This window comes from Strongylocentrotus purpuratus, unplaced genomic scaffold (genome assembly GCF_000002235.5).
Source record: "Strongylocentrotus purpuratus isolate Spur 01 unplaced genomic scaffold, Spur_5.0 spur5_scaffold_12, whole genome shotgun sequence".
Classification (NCBI taxonomy): domain Eukaryota; kingdom Metazoa; phylum Echinodermata; class Echinoidea; order Camarodonta; family Strongylocentrotidae; genus Strongylocentrotus; species Strongylocentrotus purpuratus.
The window spans coordinates 25,848,968-25,875,032 of NW_022145597.1; the positions used below are offsets into that span (position 1 = coordinate 25,848,968).

Consider the following 26,065-nt stretch of genomic DNA (forward strand, 5'->3'; position numbering starts at 1 on the left):
ACCATGCCAGTAATTTTCTTGTTTGAATTGTTTCTTTATCTTTCTTTGATAAAATTTCCAAATATTTCTTTTCTTTTTCTGACACATATTTTCTCTGCTTTGTATTTCTATTCCTCTAAAGTAAAATTTGTTGTTTTATTTGTGTATATTTTTGTTTTGAAAGTGTATGATTTTATTTCTCATAACGGTATTTACCCAACTTTTAAATTCAAGTTCAGCATGTAAATATGCACTTAGACACAAAATTGTGTAACAGTCCGAGTCATTCTTGATGATGATGATTCTCAACATTCATATCATGCCATATTTATGTTAAAACAAACATTGAAAGGCCTGCGCAGACTTCTCAAAGGGATAACTCATAAGCGTCTCCAGAGAATCATTTTCAAATTGTCCTTGTCTCCTGTAGGTTGTGAATTAAACACCATTTAATTATTCATCCTCTGTTACTTGCAGGCAGCAAGGAACGAAGAGTCTGTCGTTACCGTGGCGATGCCTGGTGGTCTTTGCAAGAAAGTTACATCTCAAAACCCAGGAGAATATTTAAGGTTTGTACTACCTCATTTCTATTCATATCATATCTTCTTTTCTTCGTTTTTGACGAAAATGTAAGTTACAAAATGTGAACACTTGCATCACCAAACATTCTAAACAAAATGGTTTAATGTTCTAAAACAGCAGACTTTCACTGAGAGCTCTGGAAGGCCATTCAAGTGGTTAACCGCATCTGAGAATAACTTAATGATTACAAATCAATAGAACAAACAATTAGAGAAGGCGAGTTGGCTCAATCTGTAAAGTGTCTGTCTTTGGAGCCAAAGATCGTCAGTTCAAATCCAACCCAGATGGATGACTAAAGCCTGCGTTGTGTGCTACCGTGCCCATCACCTGTTTCATAGACGCAGGCTATGTTAAAGCCTCACTGCACTAATTATAGCTACTTGCACCCTCTATATAGCAAACAATGCCTATAATCTGTGCCTGTTGGTCCCCCATGATCCTCTTTTAATATGTTAATTGAGAGCTGATTTGATGAGATAACCACCCATCAGTGACCGTGCAGGGAGGTCTAATCCCCTGGCTAAACTAGTGCAGATGGGCTCTAAGTGGAAAATACTCTGACCTCGGTTAGGACGTTAAATGTAGGCCCCATGTAGAGGAGAGTCACTACCTGTGCGCATCAAGAACCCACTGCACTATTCATATATAAAAGAAGGGGAAAACCCGGTGAAGTGGTCCACCTGCGCATCCCCAATCCGTTATACTGGGATGAGAGACCCAAGGGTTTATTGCTTTCCGCTTTCCTGCAGACACAGGTGGCACCAAATACTTAATAAAAACAAACTATTACCGACACGAAATCCAACGCAAGAAACAAATCATGTCAATGATGTCACATCATCTTCTTCAGGATCTATTCCGAGGTAGATTGCAACATTTTGCTCCCTTTTCTGTAGTAATAAGAAGATTTTTAGATGGAAGAATTTTAATTTGACACGTGAGAAACTCTAGATTTTTGACATGTAATTATAATGAACAAAAAATAACAAAAAATATAATCCAAATTAAACTTTGGCATATTTTTTTTTTGGGGGGGGGGAGGGGGGGGGGAACAAATAAATCATTGTATTACAGTGTTTCTATTCTTACCACAAATGCAACATCATTTAAAAAATCCACTGCAATAGCATGATATGATTCTGTTTTGAAGTCAAGGTATGATAAAGTGTGGGGAGAGTACAGCAGATATCTCTTTGATCAGGGTTTAGAGTAGCACAACTCCCTCTTGTGGTTAAAAAAAAAAAATCAAATGTATTTGTCTCCTCGGTAAGCTTCTGTAGACGTGTTTAGTACCGTAGTCAGATTGAGTGACATAAAATGCTTTCACATGAGCAACTCAGCAAGAAAATTTAACACATAATAAAATATCAAAAAATAACAAGAACAACACTAACATAACATGATATGATTCTGTTTTATAGTCAAGGGGGGTGTTTCACAAATATCCTAATTTGAACTTATCTCTAAGTTTGACTAATTATGCAAAGCCGTTAGCATCTATGAAAATATTTTTTAAAAGTTATTTTAAATGGCATTAAATGTTGATTCAAATCACTCATATTTTCTATTATCATGGGAGATTTCATGTTTTTGATGGGGAATTTATAAAAAGTCTAAAATACTTGAATTTTTGCTTTTGAATATATTTTATTTTAAGGCTACAAATGGCTCTCCATAATTTTTAAGTCCAACTTAGAATCTTTGTGAAACACCCCCAGGTACAATAACGATTCAGGAGAGTGCAGCAGATATCACCATGATCAGGAGTAGCACAGCTCCCTCTAGTGTCGGCAAAAAAAATTCACAAGCAATATCTCTTCAGTCAGCTATTGTAGATCTGTTCAGCAGTCAGATTGAGTGGCTTTAGATGCTTTCAAATGAGCAAGTAAGCAAGGAAATTTGGCTATACTAGACATTTTCAATTCCTTTAATAATTGCTGACATATATGTGACATGAATACATACACGATTTCAAATGAGCTGTTTCCTTAAAAAGTTCACAGCACTGTGTAACAATTTGGTTTGTCATAACAAAATTTCAACTTTCTATTGATTTGACTTCAAATATCACTATTTTAGTGCATGAAAAAATCATCTTATTTTCTAAATATAAATCAGAATTCTTTTTCTACCATACATATATATTTATATTTTTGTATAACGTCAGTAGAAGAGGGGTAAAATAGTATTTTTTTGAACAAATTCTATGTCATTGTCATAACCCATTTGACCCAGCTTCTTAGATTAATTATGCAAAGGAGAATGATACATGAAATGCTGATTCGGCAGTTGAAGTTCATGGGTCACATAACACGTAAAGAAGGCCTAGAGAATCTTGCTTTGACAGGGAAAATTGTGGGAAGGAGGAGTAGGGGAAGAAGGAGGATACTTTGGATGGACAGTCTGCAGAAATTGTTAGAAGAGAGAGGAGTGAAAGAACTGGGAGTGGTGCTAATAGAGAAGGCTAGGAGCCGAGGGTTGTGGAACAGCATGATCGCTAAAGTCAATCGATATGGCACTTAGGGAGAGAGAGAACCATAGACTGAATTAGACTTAAGTGAAATACTACCATGAAGTAAAAAATGCAATGTTCTTTTATTTAGAAGATAAAGGAAACTTCATAGTCGTCCGTGGTGTGAAGTTTCCCTCTCCATATTCAGCTCATGCCGTTCAGCTATTATATGTTAATCAGTTTTGTGCAAAGCTTTCTGCTCAGTTCAGGGTGCAGAAAGATAGAGTGTTTAATTATTTTTTCCCTTTCCCTGCTAGAATTAGGACGGATCTGCTCTGCATCATTTCCTCTTCTGTTTCATTTATCGTTGTTCTCCATTTATGCTCATTTATTAGTGTTAAGATAATGTAATCCAGTACATGTGTGGTTTTACAATATTTATGTCTCTGAGAAGGAAAAAGAGGTGAGTCAGCAGCGAGTGATGAAGCTCTAGAAGCTTCAAAAGAGCTCTGAAAAGGAAAAAAAGAGTCCAGTAAAAAAAAACAAAAAACACACAGCAGTGCCACCAATACAAAACAAATCAAACAAAAAAGAAAAAACTACCGTAAGCAAAAGCATATACGTGACAAGTGTGAACAAATATTTGTGTAGAAAATCTCAGATTAACTTCAAAAGCAGGCTTTGAGTGGTGCTGTAAGCAAAATTATGTACTTTCAATGACATACTTGGTAGATTTACGTCATTAGTGCCTGGTATTTTTGAGAGGTTAAAGAATTCCTCACCCCGAGAAATAATTTCTCGTAATAACATGACGTACTATGTGAAGTAAATATATTCAAATTTATGGATGCTCCCTTCCCAGGTGTGTATTTGGTGATGAAGCATTGCATTCACCTGCAATTATCCTTTGTAATACAATTGCCAGAACGCAAATTGCATGAATAAGATGGTGCTGTTCTGGGGCGAAGGTTTCTCACAAATGAAATGGATTTGTCAACTGCTATATTTTAGTATTTTTAAATGAATAGTTTACAACTGTTCCCCTGTTATATATTTCTCACCAAATATATAATTTCTATCTTCTCAGCTATGATTTTTCCTCATTGAAAAGTTTTGTTATTGATTTTAAAAGTTTTTTCAACTAAAGCTTGGTGCATGATACATGTACAAATCGCATTTTCAAGAAAATGGCTGCACCCGTGTCATGCTAAAAGGCATCGCATCTTACCAAGAACATCTTGAAACATATATCTCTTGTACATTTTCGTAAGGAGTATTGTGCATTAAAGGGCAGAAATACATCTCATTTTTCAGAATACCTCTCATTTTTCAGAATACCTACACTTACTCATTGGGGTGAGGTTTCCTTTAAGAATGTTGAGATGTTGCAGTTTAAGTCCTGCCGCGGCACTCATGTCCTTTGGCAAGACATTGATCTACATTTGCCACACTTAACCCAGGTGAGGTAAATGGGTACCTGGTAGGATTTTTCCTTGAAATGCACTGTGGTTGGATATCGGTAGCAGAAGCTAAAGCTAGGGAAATAATTTCTGAAGCTCTTTGGAAGCGCGCAGAGACTAAGTTACAAGAACGGACCATTATTATTAAAGTACGTCTAAAATTATCTTACAGAGATTCTATTGTAGATTGGAATAGAATATGTTGATATATGAAGTAGTAATAGTATGATTTAGCAATGAATAGGAGGTGCTAGAAGATGCTGCTGATGATGATGATATACAAATAATACATGTTTGCGATTGCATTAGTGAATATGCCCCGCATGCAAGTTAGGCCACAGTATGCTAATGAACGAGACTTGTTGAGTTTATTGTCCGTCTCGTTGTGACTTCACCAAGTGCAGTGCATATCAATAGTGCACGCTAAAAAAATGTGTTATTTGTTTTATAAGTTGGGTCTTTGATATGAGTATAAAGACCAGATATTGATGGTTGTTATCACCAAAATGCACTCCCCGTGCACATGGTAAAAAGTAATGCACGCACACGTGGTCCATTTCGACGCTTCTCATTGGCTACATTCTTGAACCCATTTTCTAACGATGACTAATGATGGTGATGATGATGATGATTTAGCGGAGCTACCATGATAAGGTGCTCAAGCATTCAATAAATATTTGTGTGCCACGTACATGTACCCATTAACTTCACCTGGGTGGAGCGTGGCAAATGTTGATGTGCTTCTCTTTTCCTTATGATATATTTATGTTGCATTTCAAAAAGTGAACATTGTAATTATATTTTGTTTATTGTTACATGTTCATATTATTGGTCAGTTTTGCGTTTTGTTTTTAATCGAATAGTTGACCTTTGATTGTTTCTTTTAAAGCCACACTGTCCTACTTGTAGCTACTTGCTCCGTCTATACAGAAAACAAAGCCTAATCAGTGACCATTGGTCTCCAATGATCCTCTTTTTCTTATGTTAATTGAGAGCTGAGTTGATAATAATAATAATAATCCGTTTTTTAAATAGCGCTCAATACACCGATCCAACGATGTGCCTAAGCGCTTTACAGATATATTATTACCCCGGTCATCGGATTCAGGCTTACCCGCACACAACGTGTGCACATTTTCCACTCCCTGGGGAGCATTCCAGCCAGTCGCCATTTTACAAGCGCACACTTGCTCGTCCAACCACATGAACGTTCGCATCCTACCGGGTACCCATTTAACACCTGGGTGGAGAGTAGCAAGTGCAGGTAAATATCTTGCCAAAGGATATTAGTGCCGTGTCGGGATTCGAACCCTCGACCTTCGCATCTACAGTCAAGCGCCTTAAACCACTCGACCACGACACTCCCACTGATGAGATAACCACCTGTCCAGTAACCTTGCGGGGGGGGGGGGGGTCTAATCCCTCCTATCAACTAGTACAGATAAGCTTTAAGTTTCTTTTAAGTTCAATTCTCTACACCAAGGTAGAACAATTCTGTTAAATGAGTAAAAAAAATTCATGAATTAACAGACCCATTCTGTCTAGGTTTTTAAAATTGGTTTTCATAAAACGAGTTGAACTTTTTCCTAACATTTTCAGGTTCTTGTATTGTATCTGTCCTTTCTAGAAGTTAAATTTTCATCACAAGCAAGTTAATATATTTTGTAATATTTTTTTCTTCAGGTTCTTGTTTTATATCTGTCCTTCTTGATAATCAGATTTTTATAATCACGAAAGTGACAAAACACTATTTTCAAAGGTTTTCGATCAGCTTTTTCTCTTCTTGAACAGTTATTATCCTTACAATTTTTTTTTACCACGCTGTACATGTCTCGGTATTCCCGTTTTAGATGTTCCATTACATTTTCCACGAATCCGCACAATAATGCCAAATATCAAAGTGGTGGAGAGCGAGAAGAAAGTGTTTGTGTGAAATTAGATTTATAATTGAATTGCTGCTTCTGAAATGATAAGATAACAATCTCATAGGCTTTTTAATTCTGCCCTGCTAATGGGAAATGAAAGGATGCCTCCCAAATGAAGCTCAGCTATTCCTGTTTTTTGTTCTTTCTCAAGCACCCCCTGTTTCTATGTTATATTCTCTCTATCTCTGCCCCCTCCTCTGTCACTGTCTACTCATGCGTCACTCTTTTTGTTCTTCTCTCCCTCCCCCTCTCTTTCTCTCTCTCTCTCTCTCTCTCTTCCTCCCATCTCTCTCTACCTATGCGTCTCCGGGCGCGTACGCAGGATTTTTTCAAGGGGAGGGGGTAAGAGGACCCCCTTTTTTGTCTCAAAATTTGACATTTTGATCCGTTGGGGGGGGGGGGGAGGTCAACTTTTTTTAGGTAGGCCATTGGTATAATTTTTTAGAAAAAATACCACAGGGGGGGGGGGGTTCATAAAAAAATTACCGAAGGGGGGGGGGGGGGGTTATTAAAAAAAAACCAAACCGGGGGGGGGGGGTAGTTGTCCTAGAGGGTGGTTGCCCAAGGGGGTAGTTGTCTTAGGGGGTAGTTGACTTAGGGTGGTTATCCAGGGATAGATGTCCAGGGGGTAGGTGTCCGGATACGATACCCCAGATAAAAAATCTTTGATGAGATTGATGTACCAAACAGTTTACCACCGTTCTGTATTATTATGTTATTTTTCTACTTTTGGTGAATTACTGACGTCTTATTTATATATTCATTGTAAAAGACTGTAATTCAGCACAGAAGCCGCGAATTGTTGTTCCCGAATTTAGAATGTTTTGATTTGTGTTGTTCTGACAGGGATGCAGTTAGTAAGACTCTTCTATCACATAAACATTTTTAAAATCCAATCATATAACGACTTTGTTTCCTTGTAATGCTCTTTATTTTCTGAATATAATATCGGTTGGATGGTCGAGGAAAAAAGTTTGAATATAACTCTACATTCTACATGTGTATACAATAATGAACCAGATTAGGGGAACGAGAGTTAAGCAGATTAGAAAGGAATTAATACGAAAACATACTTTTTGTTAAATGTATGGACATGAACATACATGTATTGCGTTTGGGAGAAGAATCCTAAATTTTACCGATTAAGTCCTGAAATATCTATCTGTTTCTCATGATCTTTGTGAGCTGAATTTGATGTTTTTTTGCTTCACCATGATCTCTCGAAAATTCCAAGAAGCCATTTCAAATAAACTTGTACGTGTTAAGTGTCTTAAACTTAACCGTTATGGGTGTATCCAATATTGAAAGTTTAGAGATGTTTTAGTATTGAACCTGTACCCTACACCACGGATATGAGTTCTATACGCATGGAGAGGAATGTTCGATAATTTGATGAATCAAACTTTTATTTATTCTTGTCCACAAATATGGAAATACGATTTCCTTCAGCAATACAAGGCAACACAAGAAATCAAGACAGAAAAATAAAGTACAATCGAAACAAGTTTATTCATACATGTAACCAAACCAAAGTCATCAGCTCACATAAAAAAAGGAACTCTATTCATAATTGTCCTTCATGTTTTCAAACTTCTTTCCTCATTAAAATATTTCGCTTCTACTTTATCTTCTCTTCCTTCCTTTTCTTGTTATATTCGTATTTAATATCATTTAGTATGTTTATATTTTATGTACATTTCTACACCCTCTACAGCCCTTGAATACATCTGTGTCTTATACCTGTGGTTTAATTCATGTCTATTCTGACAGGTATCCTTAGAAAACAAGTTTATATTAAGATTCTTTTCCCGTTTCTTCGATCTCCCATACGACGTCTTTAATCTTTTGAGCAGTGGCTCATCTGTTATCTGCATCTGAATAATGCTCATTAGTCTAACCTACGCTGTAATTAAACGAGCAAGATACAAAGAAATCCACAGTCATTATTTTGTTCTCTCACCTTCTACCTTGTATGCGATATCCAATTAAAAGTGTAGGTTGGCAGCGTTGCCCCCTTTCTTTCTTTTTTTCAGCGACGAGAATATATATATATATATATATATATATTTATCCTAAAAAGAACTAATACAAATGTCCGTACAGTATAAGGAGTTTTCTTTGGGGTTGAAATGATAAAATTTCTCTTCATTTTTTAAATAGGTTAAGGCTAATACATGTAATGTATATCGGGCTGTATACAAAGACAATTATCAAATGCAAATATTTCAAGTCTATGTCTGCGAGGTATGTGGAATCTTAGAAATTCCCCCGCACCAGGCTCAAGTATGGAACTTATGATATGAAATATAACATTTAGAAATGTAGATGAACTTTTGAGTATTTAAGTCAATGGAATCTTGAAAACTTGAAAGAGTGTCTAAGCATGTTGAGGACGACAATTATAGCAATTTGGAGTATACCATCGAAGTGGACGCGGTAACTCCATTCTGTTAGCTAAGAATGTAGCAATTATTTTTCTTCTACTACCAAATCAAATTTTACTTGTTCAATACCAAAAATGTTCTATATAACAAAATAATTCTAAAAGTTGCAGTATTGCGAATCCTTCTGAATCCACTTTTAACTGTATATCTTTTCAAAATGAACAATTTTTCATTCCTTTTTTTGTTTGTTTAAGGTGTGAAAACAAATTTCAAGTCTGTTCGGCATTATTTTCATTTGCAAAACGGTCAAGATGATATTCATTAGCCTTTTTACACGTTACCAAAGCTCACCTTTGCATTATTTCAGCTAAATCAAGTCAAAACCTCTCACCAAGGCACTTTCTTAATCTTCACATTCTACTACCTGGGCATGCAACCCCGCTCCCCCCCCCCCCCCCCCACTCCGGGAACGGAGGGACCGCATGCGAGTTCCCAAAATCTCTGGCTCGTAACAAAGAAAAAGATCTGCCCGTATTGACTTCACACACCGGACTTGTGCTGAAAGGGGGGGGGGGGGGGTGCTGAAAAGTCTCGTATAACAAAAGCTAAAGATCTACCCGTATTGACTTTACACACCGGACTTATTCAGAAGGCTGGGGGGGGGGGGGGGGGGGTGCTGGGAACACGCATATGCGTACCCTAAATAACACTGAGTGCATGGGGGGGGGGGGCGTGCAGCACTGCAGTTGCTCAATGGAACACGGTATATCACATTTTATATATCTACTTTGATACATTATCACATTATCACCCAATCATTGTTAGACACACTTCACCTCCATCACTACGCAGAAGCATCAGTCCGTATTCTCTCACTCACTATCTTGCACTCTGTTTTCTCTCTCTCATTAACACTTAAACCGAAAACGATCGCCTTCACATTCTCGCTTCGAGTCGCTCGTGGAGGCTTGTTTAATTGGTTTTTTTAAAGTGTCATTGGTGTTTTCAAGACTTTAATTGAATTGAATCTTGTTCATGAAATGTTAAACTTGCATAATATTCTAAATGTGTTGAATTTCATGGTTTGTAATGTTTTTCTTCTCCACCCTCCTTTAATAGACTCGAAAGTCACTGATATGTTTGATATTATTTTCTGAAATGTCAAAGGAATCCACCAAGAGGATGAAAGGGGCAATTGAAGAAGATGAAAGAATGCACCAATCACTGCATACTGACTATTGAAATACAATTATTTGTAACAGGTGAATAAAATAATTTGCATCAAGGCACTTCTCAAAGACGTATGCGTTAATTTTTTTTACATTACAAAAATGGCCTAATACAAATAGGAAAAAGTTCACGTGTACTTGAAATATGTACTTGAAAAGGGATAATTGCATACTGACTATTGAAATGCAATTATTTGTAACAGGTGAAAAAAATAATTGATATCAAGGCACTTCTCAAAGACGTATGCATTAAATTTGTTTACATTGCGAAAATGGTCTATTAGAAAAAGTGTCGTCTTCAAAGGACGTCACATTGCCTTATAAGGACGTAAAATGGCCTAATAGGACAAAGTTCACGTGTACTTGAAATATGTACTTGAAAGGGGCAATTAAATAAGATGAAAGAAGGCACCAATCAACTGGCCTTCTTCTGTCTGCTCTTGAGAGTTGACTTGAGAGGAGCAATTATGTTTCTCATGCAATGCTTGATTTTTTTTTTGATATTGCAATTACAAGGCAATTTTCGTAATGTAACCAAATTTAATGCATACGTCTTTGTAAAGTGCCTTGATGCAAATTGTTTCATCCACCTGTTACGAATAATTGTATTTCAAAAGAATACGAATTGCAAAACAATAATTATTGCTACGTAGACAAACAAAATGTAATAATTATATGCAATCTGCATACTGACTATTGTCATACAATTATTTGTAACAGTTAAATAAAATATTTCTATCAAGGCTCTTCCCAAAGACGTATGCATTAAATTTGTTTACATCGCGAAAATGGTCTATTAGAAAAAGTGTCGTCTTCAAAGGACGTCACATTGCCTTAAAAGGACGTCACACGTTACGTAGCAGTCCACTGTGTCGACGTGCAAATCTAAAAGTCCCTAGTGATCTGTCATAGGGACAGGTTTGTTGACCCCTGTCAATTTTATTTCTTTGTATCTTCCTACTCCACGTTTTCCAATGAAATCGTCTACGAATCCTCTGCGAGGTCTTCCCTTTACAATGACACATGATTATTTCATGCAAGTTTTTTTCTCCCCGTGTAGAGAGCATTTCGAGTATTAAAGCGCATGCCCCAAATGACACCAAACACTGAGGCATCTCATAAATTGGGAGAGATAGATTCTCAGTGTGTAATTTAGAAATAGAAATTAGCTTAATCGGTATAATATTTGCGTCCATTTGTGAAAAGAAACCGATAATAGAATAAGTTTGATAACTCATTCAATACAGCATGTATTTTTCACGTCTCATCTTAACACCACCCAAAAGATTCCTCGTAATATCTCATTCAATAATGTCCTTCACATTCCATGTTCATTCCACCATAAAGATTCCTTATAATATCTCATTCAATAATAATTTTTCCACATCTCATATTAATACCACCAAAAATGAATCTTCGTAATACTATCCACCGCAGTTCGTTTAAAAGATTCCCCGAGCTCCCCAAGTATGAATTCGCTGGCACTCCTCTTTAGCTGCGATCCCCCGGAGCCTGTTTAGGGAAAGCGAAACTCTTTTTCGCATCACATTACTGACCACATGTTTTGGTAATCGCAAATTGATTTTCCTATTAATTTTCGCTTATCGGGAGGAAGCCAATCCGTAGCCGTTCTATATGAAAAGCAAGCCCTACGGCTGGGTGTTCTTTTCTACTGCACCTGTCTCGCAATGCGCGACTCTACAGAAACCTGCTCCACGATGTCCACCACGCTGCAACGCGCCGTGCAGTGACTCGGGCGCCGTACCGCGGGAGGTAGGCGTCCAGACAACCTGATGGATCTTATATGAAACAAATGTAATATGGCACTTAAAGGAATTGGAATATATTTGTCTATTTATTTATTTATGTTTCGTTTGTGTTTGTTTGTTTGTTCCATCAATCATTCATTCATTTAGCTCGTCAGTCAGTTGGTCAATTCGCATGTTTATACACGGGTATCTCATGTCTGTTCTGTATAACAAAAAACAGAGAACGGTCTACAGAGATCATACAGATACATGAAATAACAGAAGTACATATTCATAGGTATTGTAATAATAATGATAATAACATCAATGATAATAACGATGTAATGAATAATAATATTTATAATGATAATAATGATAATAATAATTGGATTTAAAAAGCGCCTTTCCAGAAAACGTTTAACCAGTTAAATAATCTTTCAAGTGCTAGATAATTGTTAATAAAGTAATACAAATGGCTTTTTACCCTACAGGTCGTACCACAGCGGTCATTAATATCATTATCGAACACACTTTTCGCACCATCTTCACTCCCTTTAGCGAGTATTCTAATCAAGATGTTTATCGGGATCCTGCCCTGTTCCCATTTCTTTCGTTTTGAAGTGGTAGATGGTAATTTCTATCTTGCTAAAGGACTTTAGATCCGTGCCGGGTCTCGAACCCGCGACCTTGGTATCCTCAAATCAAGTGGCCAAACCACTCGAGTACCTATCTAGGCTCAGCGTTATCTCCGCATAATAATGTGTGGGTGGGTGAGGTGTGGGTGGATTTGTAAGACTACTGTCGACTGACTGCGTAATATCTAATTTGGATTTCAATTCTTGATTCCGGCTTGGGTAAAAGGTTATGAAAATATATTTGGGGCTAAGTTCCAATTATAACCCTTTGATAAGATACCAATTTCATTCATGAGATCGCAGTCTTTTTAAGCTGTATTAGCATAGATTCCTGTAAGTAAGCTGCCTAAAAGGGGATCAGAGGAAAGGTGACTGACAAATATGCATCTGCGAATGAATAAGCCAAATGATTAATCCTTTGTCTTAGAATTTTATGTTTAATTTTCTTTAGACTTGATGATATATTTTCAATTTCGCGTGATCGGTATTTGGGGAAACAGTAAATTAATTCTTGTAAACTATGTATACGCTTTGAAAATATGAAAGAAGACGACCTTTTCACGGATCACGGATACTAACTTTCACAATGAGTGTGGCGAGACACTCGCTCAGCTCGGCAAGTATGAAACATGATAGGATGTTACCCGTGCTTGTGGAGATGCTTTTTAAAATGATTTTGGTTTTGGCGATGGTCGTTGTAGGGATGGATATCTCTAGGCTAGACCGTCCTGGTGACTACCCTCAGATGCACCCATGTTCCATGCGCAAACCCCTCAACACTCGCGGTTTTATAGGATGATGTGAAGTATCCTCTGGATACAGTGTGAGTGAGCATCATTCACTGTCGATTTGTTAGTGTGGGTGTGTGTGAGTGCGCTTGCCATTGTCTTGTGTATGTGTGTGTGTGTGTGTGTGTGTGTGTGGGGGGTGATGAGGGTGTGTTTGTCCTTTGGCAAGGCATTATTCTTCATTTGCCACACTCGACCCAGGTGAGATAAATGGGTGCCTGGCAGAAATTAATTCCTTGAAATGGTAGAGCGCTGTAATGGCAGCTAGGCTAAAGCCGGGGTAATACTCGTAATAGAATTTCTAGATGGACGGCGCTATAGAAATGCCTATAATTATTAATTATTACAGTTGTCTGATTTTTTTTAAAAGGAAGTCTGAACGTCGATTGTGATTTATTTATGAAGAAAAATGAAAACATGCGCAAGTATCTCCTCCAATTAAATGTATATATCTTCTATTGTGGTGCTTTGTCATAAACAATAGCGCTGCAGCTTTTTACCTCGATTCTCTCTCAAAATTGACGTGATGAAAAAATATCGGGGAACGTTACCGCGATTGATAAGTCAGATAACCGTAAGCCAGTAAAATCAAAACGTTGATATATGTAATTGATGTCAGAGTTGAGACATACTAAACGTTTCGCGGGGTATGTTCACATTGCTTCTGCCACTTTTTCTGTCATCGTTTTAAATAATGAGCTTTAATGAGCAAGAATGTAATAAACTTGCCCGTGGTTGTTTTTTTTCATACAAAAACGTGATCTTTTAATACAAAAAAACAACAACTAAAACTTGAATTGATGTATTTAATGTCAAAGTTGAGTCTCATCGGAAATATGAGGCATATTAATTTTCTTTTTTTTTTACTTATGCATACACTCCTAAACCCTGGAGCTACGTTAAGTGCCTTATCAGTTGGTTAGGTTTATGATTTGTTTTTCTCTGAGAGTATGAGTGAAACACACGTATAGGAATATTTGGAACGCTGTAGGCTTCTAGAGGAGAGAAGTAAATCGTGTTGTAGAAGTAATGTACCAGGCATTGGTGCGTCTTAAAACTAATCATTTGAATCGCTTGGAGCTGTCCCGCTTCCAAATGACGCTTCATAATGCAATAATCTTATCATAATTTTCCATTTAACGCAGACTCTGACATTTGATAGACTCCGTTTGCTGAAAACTATAATGGTAAAGTACGCCGGGACAGTGGTTATGGTACTATTAGTACGTCATAGTCGGATTGAAGCGTGAATCATATCAATATGAATTTATCAATGTAGTATCGACACTTCCGACAGTTATTTTGTTACAGTTCAAATTTCTCACTGACAAAAAAAATCGATCCGAAGTTGCGAGAAGTTGACGCACTTTTTTCTTCTCATTTATAACAAGTCAAGATTGATTGATAATTAGGTATTGCAGGGCTTAAGTTACCGTAGGCCAAATGTTTTAAATGGGACTAAAAGAAAACGAAAGCAAACGAACAAATAACAAAACAAGAACAGAACAAGATATTAAAAAGAATAGAGCAAACATATGCACGACAAGAAAAAAGCAAGAACAAGACAAGAAGAATTAAACAAAAATAAGTATAGAACAATACAAAAACAAATAGTCGGAGGAATATACTAACAAAAGAAAAGAGCCGATTAGCAAAAACCATCTTTTTGTGGTTCGGCGAACATCCTGTGCATGCTTGTACAAAATAGTTTAGGTGAAGCTGAGTTTATCTTCAAGTAGGATAACATGACTCCGTCTCACGAATGGTCGTGTAAAAAACAGTCTTGATGTTTTGATGCGGGATTACTCCGTAGTTAGACAGCAGGAAGAAGAAGAAAAAAAAAATCAAGAATCGATGAACCGGTCCGCTCAAATCGACTTTAACTTAATCCTTTTCATTCCGGTATTTTAGAAGTAATCTTCGGGTACATTAACGCCACTAACTTGATGCAATTCAAGTCTCATCTACGTGCGCCGTTATTGTAATTCAAGTGGACAAAGATTATTGATAAACTCTCGGATTGAATGTCGTTCGATGCAGGTCCAACTGGTAAAATGAATTTAGATTCGCCCATAGACAACAGAGAAGGAGTCAAACTGGAGCGGAACAGACGACCAGAGAGGAAAAGAAAGAGAAAGAGAGAGAGAGAGAGAGAGAGAGGAGGGGGGGGGGGATTTGAAATACCATGCTTTCTCGAAATAAGGTTTCTCTCTCTATCGAATTTTTTTTTAGATTCGCCCAAAGACAAATAGAATGATTCAAACTGGAGCGGAACCGATGATCAGAGAGAGAGAGAGAGAGAGAGATCGGGGGGGGGGGGGGGGGGGTTATATACCACGATTTCCCGAAAAGAGGTTTATCTCTCCACCTAATTTTCTCTGTCTCTGTCTTTGTCTCTATCTCCCTTTGTCTCTCTCTCCCTATCCTTTTTTCATTCTTTATGTTGTTCTTCATTTTACACGTGCAGTAATCACAAAAGTCATACTTATGACTTCAAAACGTAAAAAGACCCTACTCCATGATAAATTATGAAATGTATATAATATATATTTCGTTGTCTCTGTGTTGGAACAAATATGCTCGATTCGACAATTTGGAATTCTCATGGCCTATACAAAGGCCATGACTACACCAACAGTCTTTTTCAGGACTGCTCAATCTTCCCTCTCTCTCACATGGTGCACCCGCAAGCCTACCGTATATCTATACAAAGTGATTACAACTTTCGAAAGCGATACATTTCTTGAATTTTATCCGATTTCGTTCAAACTTTCACCAACATTGTTCTCAAATATTGTGCTTTCTTTCAAGGAACTTGCTAAAAGTCAGATGCCCCTTGCCCATGTTACTTTTATATATTCCTGTGAAATTCGCTTCACTAGTAGTGGTTAATCACATTAGCAATATACATTGTCTGCATTCTCTATGACTTTCAAGAAGAATTCTTTTTTTCAAGAGACTCTTGAAAGTAATTACCTCCGTGGTGGCGGACATGTGCCCTTGGAAATTATAGATGGTTGGAGACCGAAGAGAGAAAAGAAGAGGCAGAGAGAGAGAGAGAGAGAGGGGAATAGAGAGAGAGAGAGAGAGAGAGAGGTAGATAGAAGGTAACGGGGGAGAGAGAGAGAGAGAGAGATGGAGAGATATAGAGAGATAAGTATTTTAAAGTAGATATTCATTGATTTAAAAAACTATAACTATATTTTCATTATTGCAAAGTTGAAACTTTGATTCAACAAGGTTATCAAAATTCAATGCTTGGAAACATTCGAAGTAATGATTATTATAAATTACAAAACGCTTAAATACAGCCCCGGCATAGCACCTGAAGAGCTCTCCGAACGCTGCTGAGATGTGTGAGATCACAGTATGGACATGGCTTGCACAAGCATACGATGTCCCATGAAATCTCACACATTTTCAGTGCCTGTGTTTTCATTTTCTCTTGAGTTCTTTCTCTTACTTCACTACCGTCAGGCTAAATGTATAATCTATTGCCTCACTCTAAGCCCCGCGCATGTTTTTATTTTGATGACAAAATTAATGCAGCGATACAAAAAATAAAGGAATCTGTCGCTTATAAATAAAATAAGACGCCATTGTATATTCAGCTGCACACACCGCGGTATGTTCGGCGTTTCAAGAGGGCACAAATGCCGTCCTTAGTATCATTCCGGGTTTTTTTTCAATTTGAAAGTCTGGTTTCTTTGGTTGTTAATTAACCCCTATCCTGTGTATTTACAAGCAAAAAATTTTAGTTATCAGAATCGGGTCATATCCCCTTTTGAATGGTTTGACATGCCATTACATTTATATACACTAAACTCATTATAATTTGAGAAATAATAGCTTTGCAATTATGTTCATTATCTATGGGATGTCGTCTGCTTGGGCAGTGTTGGTCCATATAGTGACGTCATTAAAACATCGTTATTTTTCCGGCGAATCTCTCGTATATCCCGGCTGCTATGGATGTGGTTGTATTTGTATTTTTACAAATCACCCGATATGTAGTTGACCTAAAACTTGTCCGATGGCCATCTGTTACCAGTTTCTAGTGATACAATAGTTGACATATTTGCCAAACTTGGGTCAAGTATGTATCTTGCAGAGCCAGTGAACTGATTAGATTTTGGGGTCCAGAAATCCAAGGTCAAAGGTCACAGAGCTCATTATGTATGCAAAAATAGCTCGTGATCGCGTTATCTCAAGAACGGATTGATGGATTGCAAAAAAATATGCAAAAATAGCCTATGAACGTTTTATCAATAGAACCAACGGGTGGATTACTATCAAACTCAAAACTTGTACGTTTCTTTAGGAGCCAATGAATAAATTAGATTTTAGGGTCACGAGGTCAACGATCAAAGTGTCAAACATGTTTATGAAAAATAGCTTGTAATCACGATATTCTGAGAGCCTGCTAATGGATTACAATCAAACTTGAATTTTAAAAATTGCTTCTGTTTTGGTTTGTAAAATCGCTCCATGGCGGAGGCATCATTTTCGACTGCGCGCGGTCGAAGGTCCATCTATAGTTTATTTGTTTTAAGTGGATTGGGGAAAAGGTGAAGTTTTTCTAATTTGAAAATTGAAATATGTATTTTTCAAGGGACTCTTGAAAGATATAACTTCCAATTGATGCGCGAATGTGCCCTTGGAAATTATAGCTAATGGGAGATAGAAGAGACAAAAGGAGAGAGAGAGAGAGAGCGAGAGAAATGTGTCAGCATGGAATATAGGTCAACAACTATCAAAAATCATTCACACTCCTTGTAAATTTGATGTATTCGTAACTCAAGAATGAAAGGTGGGACTGGTTGATTGACGGCCCTTGTTGCATACTTTTAGATATAAGCTTTAATAATATCACATTCTTAAGAAACATAAATCGGGAAAAATCAATCTTTTCACATACTTCACATTTTTTATAAAGCTTGGTATTAAAGCCAATATAAATCGAAGGAGTGAACGAGAGAGAGAGAGAGAATAAATATGTTTATACCGTCGATTTAGCGCCTTTTTTCTCATTTTCTATAGAGACGTGATGCTAAGCTTCATGTTATTACAATGTGCACAATTTTGTTACCCGAGTTAACAAGCGAAATAAGAACAACACGAATTAACTCACGCACTTACACACGCGCGCACTCACTCACGCACAGGAAACGTAAGAAAACCGTATGCCTACGCAAGGCGCGTTACGTTTCAATTTCGGAAAATGTATTTCACTGCCTAAATTCCCTTGATGAAGGAATCAGATGCAATGCCCACCCATCCCTTTTTAAAGATGAAGTTGAGTTCTGGTCATGCGATTGCATTGTGAAAGAATCGATCAGAAAAGGTTCATCATCTAGCATATAAGAATTTGTGTGTATTGCAAGGTTCTGGAATCATCAAAATGATAAGAAATTTGGCCAAGTCTTGGTAAAGTTACAAACACTGTACACAGAAAGATGTATATGGGACTACACGAACACGTGGCGTAAAAAACCTACCCCCGAGTTTTACGATGAACATGACATATTTAGAATATGAAGGCATTTAAAGAGCCATGCTTTTCAGGGAACATTTCTTATCTGATGTTCTTCCACACTTGCATAATAAGAATGATAAAGTTCACAAATTATTTTTCACCTCTTCCCAGAACTCAACCTTCTCTTTAAAGCTGAGCTTTTCGACGTGCTTCGAGAATCACTTTAATCTTCTCGGAATTAAAACCATCAATCTTCTATGACTCGTGATATCTGTACAGCATGGTGTTGTTTCACGCTGTCAAATGTCGCTTCGTTTCTCTGGGTTCTTGCCTTGCCCACAAAATGTCTTTCGACCAATTCAACAAAAAAAACTTAAAACACGTTTAGTCAGCGTGGTCAAAGGTCCTCAATTCACCACGGGACATTCTTCAGAAATTATGCTAAGAGATCCCAAAATACCTCGTAAACATTTCTTTAAAAGTATTTTTCATTATTTGATATTCGGTTTGATAGGACAGCATGTGGGAAAAACCACACCTGCCTGGAGTCTGTACAAACAACTTTACGGTTCATCTTTTAAGGTTTCCGGGTATGAAAGGAATTCTTAGTGCTATATTAAGGCTAATTCTTAATTTACACCTGTTTGTAATAATCTTAACGTTTCAAATATATCTTTAATGGCAACGAAACGATTCAACGTATCAATTTGTTTTCCATCTCCTCGCTTGATAATTTAAGACAATTTGTTATTTATAGCGGATTGGGAAAACATGCTAATGGCATATTTTATAAAAAAGTTTGTTGCTTATTGACGCTTGCATGAATCTTGATGATTTTTATCTTGAAGCCATGACTGGAGTATAGTGACATGCGAAGAGAACTGTGCAACGCTTTGTAACTAACTGCAAGGCAAAACAGCACTGTAAATGATGATATATCTTTTGATTGGATCGCTTGAAAGTTGTTTCAACTAAAATAATGAATAATCCTGTTTACACGATAATGGTAATACTAAAGATAATGATAATATTGATAATAATAATTATGATAATAAATATAATATAAATAATAATCATCTGGGTTCGTATAGCGCTTGATAATTCGACGATGTATCTCAGCGCTTTATAGAGTATTATTACCCTATCATCAGATCCAGACTTTCCCGCACACATTGTATGCACATTCTCCACTCCTTAGGGAACATTCCAGACAGGCGCCATTTTACAGACGCTCTTAATGCTGGGCAAACTACCATGACTTTCACATCCTACCGGGTGCCCATTTAACCCCTAAAGTAGGTGGAGAGTGGCAAGTTAATAAACGTCTTGCCAAATGACGTTGATGCTGGGATTCGAATTCAACCCTTGAATTGAGAGTCGAGCGAATGAAGCACTATTCCACGACACCTCCACTTTTTCTCCCGAATTCTCCCGAGCAACCTTTTGATGTAGGTGTGGATACTTTGAAAAGACCGAAAAAACGTTCGTCTCTTGAGATGAGAATAATTGAAGTGTTGACATTCATTAATATCTGAGGCACTTAAAAGACCTTGCAGACACTTGCGCCGAATTAGCTTTTCGCAAATTACTTTGTAAATGATTTACTCGATGCCGCAAATTCAGTCTGGGTTCGGGTTCGTTTTCAGTAGATTTTGTCAAATATTTAGGTTGTAGGTAATGTGAAGTTGAAGGACAATTAATTAACTACTGGGCCAACATATCGGACAAAGTTGTTTCAAATACTGTCGATTTTCCGGTTCTTCGACAATGTTCCGGCGACTATTAATCCGTCGTCAGTTTCCCACACTAATAATAATAACTGTTTCTTATAAAGCGCTTTACCAGTTACAACCTAATATATTACATTATTATTACCCCGGTCACTGGATTATCATACGATTCTGCAATTTACGGTGCACTATCCACTCCCTATGGGAGCATTTCAGCCAGTCGTCCCTTTACGGGCGCGCACATGCTAATACAACCACATTGTCGTTCGCATCCTACCTGGTACTCATTCATCACCTGGGTGGAGAGGAGCAATTTAGATAAAATGCCTTGCTCGATGGCATATCAATTAGCAAACCGCGGATCAAACCCACGGCCGTTGCATTACCAGTCGAGTGGTAAGACCATTGCCTTTGACAACGATCTCGAATCTCTAACTTTAAAGGTAAAGACCAGTATTGGCAACGCCCCAATTTCAAAAAATGAAATGGAAGCTCTCATTACCAATCATGTGAAAGAATATGTTTTGACTAATACATGATGATAAAAAATTTGCCGGGAAACCGCCTACTAATTCATATATTTGGTAAATTTATTTCTCTCATGGTCTGGTGAGAGAGATAGGGTAGTCCCATATACATCTTTCTGTGTATAGTGCTTGTAACTTTACGAAGAATGGGCCAAATTTCTTATCATTTTGATGATTCCAGAACCTTGCAGATGCTAGATGCTAGATGATCAACCTTTTCTGATCGATTCCACAACGTTTCTTTCACAATGCAATCGCATGACCATTACTGGTCTTTACCTTTAACTCTAACCCTAAATCTTACATAGAGCACAATCTCAACTCTTGTCCAATCCTGGATCACCTTATTTCAGTTTAAACATATATCTGTCCATGAGAAGCCATTACATACAATTAACATGGTAAATTTCTCTGTCTCTTTTCGGCTGCACCTTGGTGTTATGTAGAGTTAATTACGGGCGAGGCATATTCTTTTGGGGGTTTTAGTTTTTGTTTTGCATTTAGCTGTGAAGATGAAACACGATCTACAGAGGCAATTAATTCTCCTTGACTCCATCATGCTTTCGGAGACGTGCGAAACAGAGTGAGATCTCGGGAGAAAGGCATTCTCATCTCGATCTAATGACAACATTACCATAAAATGTCACAACCATCTGTTGGTCATGGTTTATAACGTTCATTTGTTGTAAATTAAATGACAACTTTACGAGGCGAGAAGCACTTTTTGTGTCAGTCCGGTTATAGCACGATCTGGCACGATTACTGATAAATGTAGCGGCTAAATGCTGGTGAAGTACTCGATCTCTCTTCCGTTTTTTCTTGACATCAGTTGTATTCAAACGCACTGTGCTGCTTTTACGAAGACGGTAGACTTTGAGCGGTGATTACAAATACTGTTTGTTTTGGGGGTCTGTTTCAAGAGTTGTAAACAAACAGAAAGAGATACAGCGAGTAGTTTTTTCAACAACTTTTAAGTTCATTGTGTACCATTTATTTATAAATTGTGATGTAGTTATACATGATTTAATGATGATATATTTCTTTTTCTGTGCAACAAAGTCGTAAACTGTTTCGTTGCTGGCCATGGATATTCACTAATAAAGAGCTCCGCTTGAGAATGGGGTTATGTGTCAGTGTGTGTGTGTGTGATTAGATTATTCCGCACAATGAGAAAGTTAGCGAGTTTGTATAGAAATACAATTTCTTCTTTTCATTCTTTCACTTTTTTCCTTTAGCGTGATATTCTCTTTCGACTGATCACCTAGTCGGAGATAAAAGGATGATATATGCTTGTGTAAACGATTATCAGTAACACAGGCTTGTCCTGCGCATTCAAAATACCCTTAAGTCCCCACTGCACTACTTATAGCTACTTGCGCCCTCTATATAGCAAACAATGCCTAATCGGTGACCATTGGTCCCCATGGTCACCTTTTTCTTATGTAATTGAGAGCTTATTTGACATGCAGGGATGTCTGATCCCTCCTGGCCAAACTAGTGCAGAGGGACACACAAACGAACAAATAAGGGGGCAAACAATGCCAATTGCGTCAAGTGTTCATCCTGAGACGCTACTGGAACAGTTTATCAAATAATGTGAAAAAGATGTAGCAAAGTCTTAAAACCTCTTCAAATGCACATGTTTTCACATTATACGTAGAGAAAGTGATACTAATAAACCTTTTACTGACGTTTTGCGTCATGTTACCGACGTTTTGCGTGAGGGATCTAACAAAGCTGTTATCTTTTAATATGTTATTCTTTTTTTCTTTTTGATTCACACCAGACACGTGAATGCTTTGCTGGAATGGAAGAGATGGGTATGGGCGAGTTCTGAAGAGAGATTAGCACTTATCGACGACAGGAGACAAGAGATTTCCAAGTAATTAAATTCGAAATACCTCACTCGGCCTTGCCATTACAACAGTTGTCACGCCGACGTCCTTGCACTACGCCAACTGTCTTGTAGATCTATCTCTCGAGGCGTATGAGTATGAGCCGTCTCGTAAAGTGTGCTAAAATGTAGATCGTCTCAACAGAATTAAGGAACAGAGATTACTTGAGAGTATAATCATCTAATTAAAATTTGCCTTGAAGCTACTTTTCTCTTGCTCTTGAAAACAATTTGTATCGCAATATGAAGTATTATCAAAGGTAATACAAAGATTTGGGAAATTTTGAAAATAGGCAGGATAGTAATTCTTTACAATTTTGATATATTTGGATGCCCCTGTGAATGTATTATAACCACTAAAAATGTTAGCCCCTGAAACATTTTACCTTCGAGAAAAATTGAATATAAAAATTTACCGGTGCTCCCGGTAAATGTTGATAAATTTCAAATAGCGCTTACGGCCATACAATGGTAGCGGCGACCATGAAAATCTCAGAATATGTAGTTGTGATATGTCATTTCCAAACGGGAATAGCCGATTGGTCAATTTTAATCAAGAAACATTGTTTTATGGCTTAATTAATATCTTGACCTTGAGAGGGAGCTATACAACATGAAGAGTTTATTAGTTACAATTTCATAACTTAAGACTCGGTTTCAACCGCGACAATGATCATTGAATATTGTTGGATCGCATATGCTTCCAACATGTTCATTTGAACCAAATTCATGACCCCAAACCAAAACTTTTTTATTACATTTAAGTACTATCGAAACTTAATAGATAATACAATCATAGCTTATAAGTAAGGCCGTGGTCTCATTCGACCTGCGTAGCCGTATCGCACACGTAGGGCAGTAAATTTTCATACTGGCCATTTTTTCTACGTGGGCAAATTGTACCTGGGAGTGGTCACATCACCTGCGACCGGGAAACAATGCAATTAATTTTTCGAGGTGTTCACGTGGGTGCTACGTGGTAGGTGCGTAGACTGATGCACAAATCCTAACTGTACAAGTTCTACCCACGTGCCCCCCCCCTACACACTTGCCCCATGCACCACCCAGGCGGTAAATTGTGCATGTCCTCTACGTAGAAAACTTAGGCTACGCGGGGGTCAGGTCGCTTGATGTTACTTTCGTAATGCGCGCGGGCCACCCGCGGATGGCCATTATAACCCCAACATCTCTACGTGGACTCCTCGCTACGTCTACGCGGGTCAGATACATACGTGTAGAACCTTTATTGCGCGTTGTTGCCATTTTGTTACATATTATATGAAAACAATAATACATTTCTTCATATCTGAAGGCTCGACTTTTTTGTATTTTTTTTTACCATTGGCCAATGTTCTTTTCCCTCTTTTCATCCATGCAGTAGCGAAGTCCAGGCCGAGCTTTTGCGGATTCGAAACTTGACATGTATCCTTCAAACACTTAAAGATAAAGTTGAGTTCTGGTCATGCGATTGCATTGTAAAAGAAACGGTTTAGAATCGATCAGAAAAAAAGTTTATCATGTTGCATATAAGTATTGGTGTGTACTGCAAGGTTCTGGTCGGTATATGAGGTGGACCGTTCGCATAAAAAAAAATTCCCAATAGAATTACAGTCCCAGCACCCTCCCCGTTACGATATGAACACCTTGTGATTATCAATGTGAATATATCCGGTAACGAACCCCGAAACATTTTGTTGTGTCTGACCAAAACCCGATATGGCAAAAACCTCGAAGTTTAGATAATGACGTGATCATTCGTGCAATAGAAATCCATTTGAAAGCATAGCACCACTGTTTTTAAGGTGGAATAAACAGTGACACCTTCTACTTAACTTTATAGTCAGATGTATCAATGAAAATTAGTTTACCTCTCTTTTTGCAGGTATGTTTTGACAATTGTCTGAGTTTTTGCCTCGTTTCCCTTTGTTAAATTAAACAGAGAGTTCTTTTCCACATCCTATGTGTAGTCTAGGAGTCTTAGTCCAAATATCTTTATCTTAGATGTGTTTAATTTATACAACTCTTTTCCAGTCACCCAAACCATCCAGCTAAAACTGTTCAATAATTTGACTATTATATATTTCTTATTTGGTCTGTTTTCGTTGTTTTTCTTCTTTATGCGTTATGTTCTATATTTCATATTTGATACCATACCTATTTGTTAAAAACAGATATCCTAGATGCTCCAAATATCTTTCTCTTGAATGTGTAATATAACTCTTTTCCAGTTTCTCCAACCATCCGGCTAAATCTGTTCAATAATTTGACCATTAGATATTTCTTATTTGGTCTGTTTTCGTTATTTCTTCTTCTTTATGGTTTGAGGTATGTTCTATATTTCATATTTGATACCATAACTACTTTGTAAAAACAGATATCCTAGATGCTTACAATCAGGGATCCGAAAGGCAGTCAAACGCTTTTACTGAAAACCAAGGTAAAGAGGGAGACACAACACCTTGTGCAGAGATTAATCGCAACGGTCACACCCTGGAGCACTCCGATCAAACACGTAACGGAAACCTCACCAAAGAGGACATTGCGAAGGCGTTACATGCTACTGCTATGACGGTATGTGATATAGAAGGACTGCTTGAGAATCAGTGATTTAAAAATACCTGAAATGGCAACGTCATTTTAACAGCAAAACAGAACTCTTAATGATTGAAGTGAATGATCTACGCAAGGGAGAACACTTTTTTTCTTTCTAGGCAGGCTTGCTGTCAAACTAGGGGCATGTTTTCCGGCTATGCAATCTCTCATCGTGTCATCCACTGGAAGCCTTAAGGCGTGTCTTTTGTTGCTATTACATCTGTAACACCTTGCATGGTGTTGTCACTGCCAAGGCTGCGATTGGTCGACTCTCGTTACCATGGGTACGGTGTACAATTGCCCATGAGGGCGGTTGTCTTTTTAATCGATCCTTCATCACATTTGTAAACATTTCAAGAGCTCTGCTTATCTTTACGTTGACGTCATATCGTTCAAGTCATATATCTATCTGATGTCAACGGGCTCTCAATCTCATTCTTGGATACGATCAACAACAACAAAAATCTTCCGTGATGACATTTAAAAAAACACACAAAGTAGACAAGAAAAGAAAGTTTCATAAATTCTAGAACTGACTAAAAACAATCAATTCTTATTTAACTTATTATCTTATCCCTTTGCATCATACATTTAGATTTTTTTTTGTATGTGTTTATTGCATTGTAAGGAGTGTTCTCAATCCTAAACTTAATCATTTTTGCAA

General features: G+C 37.5%; 1 protein-coding gene across 1 annotated transcript; it reads left to right on the top strand.

The window, feature by feature from the left end:
• Positions 1–456: 456 nt before the first annotated feature.
• Positions 457–25,416, top strand: LOC105446968 (uncharacterized protein C5orf34 homolog; the record flags this gene model as incomplete). Its single annotated transcript, XM_011684444.2, is given in 4 exon segments — positions 457–548; positions 22,702–22,797; positions 24,188–24,231; positions 25,184–25,416. Coding segments are annotated over 4 exon segments (465 nt in total), but the record flags the coding sequence as incomplete, so codon positions are not given.
• Positions 25,417–26,065: the final 649 nt, after the last annotated feature.